The sequence below is a fragment of the Myxocyprinus asiaticus genome, chromosome 20 (genome assembly GCF_019703515.2).
Source record: "Myxocyprinus asiaticus isolate MX2 ecotype Aquarium Trade chromosome 20, UBuf_Myxa_2, whole genome shotgun sequence".
NCBI classification, from domain to species: Eukaryota; Metazoa; Chordata; class Actinopteri; order Cypriniformes; family Catostomidae; genus Myxocyprinus; species Myxocyprinus asiaticus.
The window spans coordinates 29,950,529-29,960,038 of NC_059363.1; the positions used below are offsets into that span (position 1 = coordinate 29,950,529).

The following is a 9,510-nucleotide window of genomic DNA, read 5'->3' on the forward strand; positions in this document are numbered from 1 at the left end:
TTTATTTTCCTGGTCAATGGTTTTGCCGACGGCAAAAAACATGCAAATGTATGCAATTTTCCGAAGTATGAGTCCACTTGTGAAAATATTTCTATTTTGCATTTTTGTAATTTAATAGTTTATTTTTCATTACAAATGATATTATCAGCACAACAGTTTGAGTGAAAATGTTGTGCAAAACCAGATGATTATGATATCAGGGGGTATTTATAATTTGTGAGGCCCCAAGCAACCGACCAGCCCGGGGCCCCAATTTCTAAAATTTTCACTTAAAAAAAAAATTACATAAAATTTATTTTAAATTATAATTTTAAATTCATCCTATCAGCCATTGTACCCAAGTACATTCAACATTCAAAATGTTTAATGAAATAAAAATCTAGCTTAGGATAATTAATACATGTTTTCCAGTTTTTCCACAATACAGTGATAAAACAGCAATACATATATTTTTACAAAACACTTTTTATTTTTTTAATGAACAGGGTGTGCAAAACCTACTTCACTCACTATCATTTTGGAATTCAGTTGTCATTTATTATTATAACCCAACAATTATTTCTTGTTGTCCAGTTTGTCAGTATAATATGATACAGTATTATTTTTATAACTTTGAGGATTTGTTGTACACAATAGTAATATATTTCTGTCTTATTTACTTTTTCAACTGGAGGCTGCAGTGTATTGTTCAACATGTTGCAAAAGGCAGTATTTTATGTAAGCATCGTAGGCAACATTCGTAGCAGTATTGTAACAGTAAACATACAAGGCACGGCGGCCCTTCAGCACACTAGAGCAGAAGGGGGAAAAAACATTGCCGTTTATCAAGCGCTGAAATTTGCTCGGTGCAGAACAACCTGGAATAATGCTAAGCATTGTTACAGTCACCTCTTTGCAACCTGAACTTGTTAACACCTGCCCTGCGTTTTTGTGACCTGAAGTTATTTTGAACTTGACACAGTGTCTAAAAATATGCAAGTCCTGCGTGAGACACTGAAGAAATAGAGAGACGTGGTGCAGCAGGTATGGACGTTCGTCCAGTGCGTGTTACAAAGGAAAACATTGGAAAAACAGAGCAGATCCATGCAAAAACGCGTTCGGTGTGAACGGCCCCTAACACACCTGTTTGCGCGTATGTGAGTGAGAGCGCGTGGGTGAAACATGTTCGGAAGGACCGTATATTTTTTCATAAATTACAAACCCGAACACAAAATCCTACTTAAAATCCTGGCGGACCTCTAACATGAACAGCTTTGTGAGAGCTGACAACAGGGTATTCATGCCGTACGTGTACCCAAAACAACATGTCACCCCTCAAGCTGTTTTTGCTGAGCTTTCCTCCTAATGTCCGGGGCCCCACGCAATTGCGTGGTTTGCGTGGTGGTTAAAACTGCTACTGTATGATATAATCATGATCCTGCATGTGAATTCTCACAGAACATCTTAAGTGCTTTAATGAAAGAAAACCTGTCCTGAGATTTTCTAAATCTCAAGGATTAATAGTGGTGTTTTCATTACATCCCATGTTGTTCTAAAAGCAAAAAGAAACAAATGACACACGGGATGTAGGCTGTCATCCGTGCAGCCTGACCGAAGCGAAGCGGGCGCATTTACTCACGCTATAAACCAAAAGTGAAGCGCTGCCGGCTTGTGATGCGCGTATGGCTTGCACGCGCTGCACAAATCTGTTGGATATACTGCAGTCTCATCACATTTTAACTTTTTGTTTAGCCTCCCATTCAGCTCATGAAAACATGCTGTGTGATCATGAGGAAGGATTACATCAAGATGTAGATTAGAATGCAGATGCAGAATTTATATAAATAAAATAGTGTACTCCTCTCTTGCCGTTACTGGCGTGCCAGTGATTACCCCTCCACATGTCAATGCTGGCACGTGTGCCATAGGTTGCCAACCCCTGGACTACAACATGGACAAACATACTTTCACACACTTTATGAACCTCTAAGGCAGCAACAATATATAATGTTCATCATTCCTTGAAGGATTCATATTTGTTTTACATGGACCATCAACCTGATTCTGGCATTTGCTCAGAATCAGTTTTGTTTTCCATCGACACTTGCCTCTGCCAGTGCATTGCCCTGTGGCAGTGGGTAGGGTGAATAGGATTTGACAAGGCCTCTGTTTATGTGTGTGTGTGTGTGTGTGTGTGTGTGCAATGTACTGTGCAGGAAATGTTTAAGCTTGTTGATAACTCTAAAAGCAACTCACTCATCTCCATGAAGAGCTGTCTCTTCTCCACCATAGACTTGCTGCTTTTACTTCCCTCCTCAATCATTCTACACAACACAAAAGGTCAATTTAATACCACAGCTTAAACAAGGCCTGTAAAGCTTCATTATGAGGCTGCAACTTACACTAACATGTATGTATGTCAGCAAATATGTTAAAATATTTTAAAATAAAATAAGTTGCAATGCAGCTACTCAAAGGGTTTCAAATATAAGTATTCTGTCGTTATTTGGTTAATGTTTAATTTCATGATTTCCTTAAGCAATAAGGTTCGAGAGGCCGTGCTATATTATATATAAATATAGGCACGACCTGGAGCAAACAATATATTCACAGTATGGAACAGTCTCTCGTACCTTATTGCTTAAATAAATCATATGGCAGAAAAGTGCCTTATTGCTTTTAGAAAAAAGTTACCACATAATAAAAATATTAAGGCCATGAATTTGAATTAAAATGTAATATTTTTAAGTTAAATCATTAAATGCCATTTTTCCATTAGAAGATATAGTTCCTGACAGTAAACAGAAAATAGAACGTTGCTATGCAACAAAAATATCAATCAGCTATGGGCGCTGCGCAGTGATACAAATTAGAGGTAGACCGATATAACGGTTTTACAGATTAAATGGTGCAGATTGTACCGATGACTATCGGTTATCGGCAAAAATCATAGCGGATAGTTTTTTTAAATTCCTCCATGTTCCTCTATACTACATGATTCTACAGTTCTACAGTCTTTCGTCATTGAAAATATTCATCCATATTTTTATTCTCACTTCAATGCATACTTGGTTATTTTGGTTAGATAAATCAAGTTTTCTAAATTAAAGTGAGGGCATGAAAAAAATGTACTTTTGTAGTCTCTACTGTAGTCTGTTCACATCATAGTAAGGAAAGACTAAGAATTTTATTCTATAAATCAATTTTAAAAACTATTGGCGTATTAATCAGTTATTGGCCTTTTCCACCACCTTAGTTATCGTATCGGCAAAATCCACTTTCGGTCGACCTCTAATACATTTTAGCACAATCAGAATATATTAGTTATGAGGAACAGAATTTTGCACTGGCACGACTACGCAAAAACAGAAACCAAGCAGTCAACAGAATGTCATGTCTCTCATCGTGGTCGTGGCTGGTTAGGACAAAAACTCTGATTAACATGGAAGAGATACACTATATTGCCAAAAGTATTCGATCACCCATCCAAATAATTGAATTCAGGTGTTCCAATCACTTCCATGGCAACAGGTGTATAAAATGAAGCACCTAGGCATGCAGACTGCTTCTACAAACATTTATGAAAGAATGGGCCGCTCTCAGGAGCTCAGTGAATTCCAGCGTGGTACTGTGATAGGATGCCACCTGTGCAACAAGTCCAGTCGTGAAATTTCCTCGCTACTAAATATTCCACAGTCAACTGTCAGTGGTATTATAATAAAGTGGAAGCGATAGGATTGACAGCAACTCAGCCACGAAGTGATAGGCCACGTAAAATGACAGAGCGGGGTCAGCGGATGCTGAGGCGCATAGTGCGCAGAGGTCGCCAACTTTCTGCAGAGTCAATCGCTACAGACCTCCAAAGTTCATGTGGCCTTCAGATTAGCTCAAGAACAGTGCGTAGAGAGCTTCATGGAATGGGTTTCCATGGCCGAGCAGCTGCATCCAAGCCATACATCACCAAGTGCAATGCAAAGCGTCGGATGCAGTGGTGTAAAGCACGCCGCCACTGGACTCTAGAGCAGTGGAGACGCGTTCTCTGGAGTGACGAATCACGCTTCTCCGTCTGGCAATCTGATGGATGAGTCTGGGTTTGGCGGTTGCCAGGAGAACGGTACTTGTCTGACTGCATTGTGCCAACTGTGAAGTTTGGTGGAGGGGGGATTATGGTGTGGGGTTGTTTTTCAGGAGCTGGGCTTGGCCCCTTAGTTCCAGTGAAAGGAACTCTGTATGCTTCAGCATACCAAGAGATTTTGGACAATTCCATGCTCCCAACTTTGTGGGAACAGTTTGGGGATGGCCCCTTCCTGTTCCAACATGACTGCGCACCAGTGCACAAAGCAAGGTCCATAAAGACATGGATGAGTGAGTTTGGTGTGGAAGAACTTGACTGGCCTGCACAGAGTCCTGACCTCAACCCGATAGAGCACCTTTGGGATGAATTAGAGTGAAGACTGCGAGCCAGGCCTTCTCATCCAACATCAGTGTCTGACCTCACAAATGCGCTTCTGGAAGAATGGTCAGAAATTCCCATAAACACACTCCTAAACCTTGTGGAAAGCCTTCCCAGAAGAGTTGAAGCTGTTATAGCTGCAAAGGGTGGGCCGACGTCATATTAAACCCTATGGATTAAGAATGGGATGTCACTTAAGTTCATATGCGTCTAAAGGCAGATGAGCGAATACTTTTGGCAATATAGTGTACCTTTAATCACATCACGCTCTATTTAATGGAGTCTATTACGTAGCTTATGGTTAGGACATGGTTTAAGTTGTTATTCACTGAATCTTGGCCAATACCATATGCTGTACTGCATTTTAAAACTTGGTGCATCAAGATGCTTTGCACCAGGTATGAAGTCAGTCGAACACCACTGGTTCTTGCGTGTCTTGTAACCAATTGTGATGCGCAAAGTTTGAAAATACTGAAGCACAAAAAGCAAGATTTTCAGTGAAAAGGGACTTACTTTTCGGTCTATTCCTCACACAAAGCAATTGTGTGGCTTCAGAAGACTTGGAATAAAGCTTATGTGTTATATGATCATTTATGATACTTTATGGTGCTTTCTGGTCCTTTTTGAAGCATGACAGCCCATAATCACTGTCTGCTCTCATTGTATTAAATACAAACAACCTGAACATTCATCAAAATATTTCGTTTTGAGAGCTACATAAAAAAAGTGATATGGGTTTGGAATGACATGATGATGACATCATTTTCATTTTGGGGTGAACTAATCCTTTAAAATTATGAAAATCCAAAATCTATCTATCTATCTATTTCATGTTCTTCTCATTCAGTGTTGATTCTACATTCCTTTGATCAATGGACATTGAGCACTCTCTTAAAATTCATGACTCATAGCTTTTGCAAACTCATGGTACATATCTTAATTCTGCATGTAACTCTCGAACACTCTATTACTCACCTTTCAGGTTGTCTGGGACTCAGATAAGGTGATGCAAAACCAGGAAGCTCCTGCAAATACATTCAGGTGTTGACATCTGGGGAAACACCCCCTCCCCCAAGTCACAGACATACAAAAAAATAAACTAATTCTGCTTTCCTGAATCACAAAAGGGCATTTGAGTTCTCTTGCTGCACGCAAGGGCTGATTATGTATGGCAAGAGAGTCTTCAAAGGCAGCATCCTGCGAGTTAATGGTACAAGAGCTGTTAAGGAGCCACTTAATCCTTGTGCGTCAATTTAAAAAAGTTACTCAGAGGTCCTTAGAGGACAAAAATGTCCGCGTCAAAAAACTGCCATAATAATTAAATATTCATATTATTTTCCACTTTCATTTAGTTAATTTTTTTAACCAACATCAGTCCTGATCATAACTACCAAATATTCATTCATTTTCAGGATTTTAACCCTTTAAATGCCAGTTTGTTTATATAATGCCACTGTTGTTTTTTATGAAAAAAACAAAAACAAAAAACACAAAAAAAGAATTATTTTCCATGCTAAGGGGAATTTTTTTGGGGGGGAAATCACAGACTGGGACATGTCAATGATTAGCAACAACATTGTATTATTTGTGCAGTGTCAGATAAAAAAAAAAATAATAATAAAAAACACTCAGTACCTGAGAGGACAAAAATGTCTGTCAAAAAACTGCCATCAAAATATTATATCTTAATATTATTTTCCACTTTCACTGACTTAGATTTTTTTAACCAAGATCAGTCCTGATCATAACTACCAAATATTCAATCATTTCCAGGATTTTAACCCTTTAAATGCCAGTTTGTTTACATAATGCCACTGTTGTTTTTTAAACACACACACACACACACACACACACTTCTCAATACACACATACAAAACACACTCTGACATCCATACCAACACACACACAATTTTAGCTGCATCATTTATTCATTTGGCCTGCAGTGCTCTATTATACAGCAAACAGAAAATAGGAAAAAAGCATGCATTTGCTCCATAGGTTAAACATGAGAAAAATGGCGCCATCTGGTGGAAAATATTAAAAATGTAAATTCTGAAGCTTTAATGGCACTGGGATCAAATATTGCCGTTTTAATGGGTTTCAATGGAGACATTTTTGTCCTTAAGTTCCAGAGTGTAACTATTTTGTGTACACAGTATATTGTAGATGTATTATAGGAACTGAGGTTGAAATATCAAAATTATACCAAAAATACACACATTTGGCTAAATGTATGCCTTGGCATTAACATAGCCAAAATGATCGAAAAAATTCAAATGAAAAAGACAAAAATGTCCCAAAGGTCGCACAAGGGTTAATAGTGACAGCAGAGAATTCATCATAGAGACACGAGTGAAGCATTCTGAACAGAATGACTGTGTAAATATAGGTTAATACTGGATATTACGCTATGCATTTGAAGTTGCTGTGAGTAAAAGCAATGTGCACAATTACTATTATTGTGTCACTGTAGTTGTTACATCATGAACATAAAGCATTACATCAGCTATCAACTCACATTTAATCAGTGTACTATCCATCATTCCAGCATCTCCACATCACATCATTCGCCTTAGCCAATGAATACACTCTAGTGTTGAGCTAACGGACCAGTCGAAAGCATGATGTCATCCCTGCTGACGTTATAACTTCTGGCTTCAAAACATTCCTCTCGTTTTGGTAGTCTTATCGCATCTTTCAGTGTTACTATGGAGTGCTCGATGAATATAGGCCCACTGTAAATGACAGAAGTAACACCGCACCTTTACATTACGACAGCGCGCGCACTGACGTGACTCAACGTGCGAACTGTACACTACAATCAAGAAAACACCGTGAAAACAATTGCATCATTAAAATAATCGGGAATGAAGACACCGCATCTACATGATAACGTATAGGCATCATAGGCATTAAGCATACGGCCATGCTATCTTAATTTAAGTCCCTATACACCTTTATATTAAATAAATGTTATGCTATACGGTGCCTAAACACAGCTAGATCAGTAAGATGATATTTTAGGGATGTGTTTGGTTGTGAGTCGCTCCCGTGTGTTTGTTGTTGAATCTGAATGTAAAAGCATCATTACCAGCAGGAGGAGATCACGCAGGTCGCGCGATCATTATCAGCATCTGATGTGAGCGATCAACGGTCTCGCGATTCCTGGCGTATCATCAGCATCTTCATCGTCATACCTTCTTTTCGTTTGGCTATTTATAAAATATTGACCGAAAATTACCTACACATTTATCCGTAATTTGGTATCCTGCGTTTCCCCATCGTCACATTTGAGCCGTGGTTACCGTTCCGTTTGATTCGGTCTCAGGAACTGCAGTCGCCCACTGCGCGAGCGCTTCTCTGAGCATCAGCTAACAGCAGAGGACAGCAGAGCACTCTTGCCTTTCCCATTACAAGTGAGCATCACTGTTAGTCGTTATGCAGTTATCATCACACAATTAGTTTTAATGCAATGATCTGTAATGTGCATTCTCAAATATGCTGACTAGCTACAGTTGAAGTCAGAAGTTTACATACACTTAGGCTGAAGTCATTAAAACTCATTTTTTTAACCACTCCACAGATTTAATATTAGGAAACTATAGTTTTGGCAAGTTGTTTAAGACATCTACTTTGTGCATGACACAAGTAATTTTTCCAACAATTGTTTACAGACAGATTGTTTCACTTTTAATTTGCTATATCACAATTCCAGTGGGTCAGAAATGTACATACACTAAGTTAACTGTGCCTTAAGCAGCTTAGAAAATTCCAGAAAATGATGTCAAGCCTTTAGACAATTAGCTTCTGATAGGAGGTGTACTGAATTGGAGGTGAACCTGTGGATGTATTTTAAGGCCTACCTTCAAACTCAGTGCCTCTTTGCTTGACATCATGACATGGAGTAGTGGGCTAAAGCACAGAACTGGTAAGCAGTTGCTGGTTCGATCCCCATAGCCACAACCATTAACTCCAGGTTGCTCTGGGGGGAGATTGTCCCTGTAATAAGTGCACTGTAAGTCGCTTTGGATAAAAGCATCTGCCAAATGCATAAATGTAAATCATGGGAAAATCAAAAGAAATCAGCCAAAACCTCAGAAAAAAAAAAAAACTGTGGACCTCCACAAGTCTAGTTCATCCTTGGGAGCAATTTTCAAACACCTGAAGGTACCACGTTCATCTGTACAAACAATAGTACGCAAGTATAAACACCATGGGACCATGAAGCCATGATACCGCTCAGGAAGGATTCTGTCTCCTAGAGATGAATGTGGTGCAAAAAGGTGCAGAACAACAGGTGGCAGCATCATGTTGTGGAGGTGCTTTGCTGCAGGAGGGACTGGTGCACTTCACAAAATAGATGGCAGCATGAGGAAGGAAAATTATGTGAATATATTGAAGCAACATCTCAAGACATCAGCCAGGAAGTTAAAGCTCGGCTGCAAATGGGTCTTCCAAATGGACAATGACACCAAGCATACTTCCATAGTTGTGGCAAAATGGCTTAAGGACAACAAAGTCAAGGTCACTGGAGTGGCCATCACAAAGCCCTGACCTCAATCCAATAGAAAATTTGTGGGCAGAACTGAAGAAGCTTGTGCGAGCAAGGAGGCCTACAAACCTGACTCAGTTACACCAGTTCTGTCTGGAGGAATGGGCCAAAATTCCAGCAACTTTATTGTGAGAAGCTTGTGGAAGGCTACCCAAAACATTTGACCCAAGTTAAACAATTTAAAGGCAATGCTACCAAATACTAACAAAGTGTATGTAAACTTCTGACCCACTGGGAATGTGATGAAAGAAATAAAAGCTGAAATAAATCATTGTCTCTACTATTATTCTGACATTTCACATTCTTAAAATCAAGTAGTGATCCTAACTGACCTAAGACAGGGAATGTTTTCTACAATTAAATGTCAGGAATTGTGAAAAACTACGTTAAATGTATTTGGCTAAGGTGTATGTAAACTTCTGACTTCAAATGTACCTAAAGCATATGAGTGTTTATTATGACTGAGTCATACAGCCTACACACAAAGGAGATATTATCTTTATGACTGACAAAGGGCCTAAATGTT

At 39.0% G+C, this 9,510-nt stretch overlaps 1 protein-coding gene across 9 annotated transcripts in view; it reads right to left on the reverse strand.

The window, feature by feature from the left end:
- The window catches only part of LOC127411321 (dystrobrevin beta-like), a 59,507-nt gene extending 51,680 nt beyond the window's left edge, over positions 1-7,827 (reverse strand). For 8 of the 9 annotated variants that reach the window (XR_007892250.1, XM_051646821.1, XM_051646824.1 and 5 more), the window contains exons 1-3: positions 7,524-7,827; positions 5,408-5,457; positions 2,236-2,303 (exon numbers count right to left, since the gene is read on the reverse strand). Coding sequence is in view for 8 of the 9 variants with exons in the window: in XM_051646821.1 (XP_051502781.1) it covers positions 2,236-2,302 (67 nt within the window). In the remaining variant the exon portion in view is untranslated. Of the gene's footprint in view, positions 1-2,235; positions 2,304-5,407; positions 5,458-6,950; positions 7,168-7,523 lie in introns of all 9 variants that reach the window. The other variant, XM_051646819.1, reaches the window with a different exon arrangement.
- Between the last annotated feature and the right edge of the window lie 1,683 nt (positions 7,828-9,510).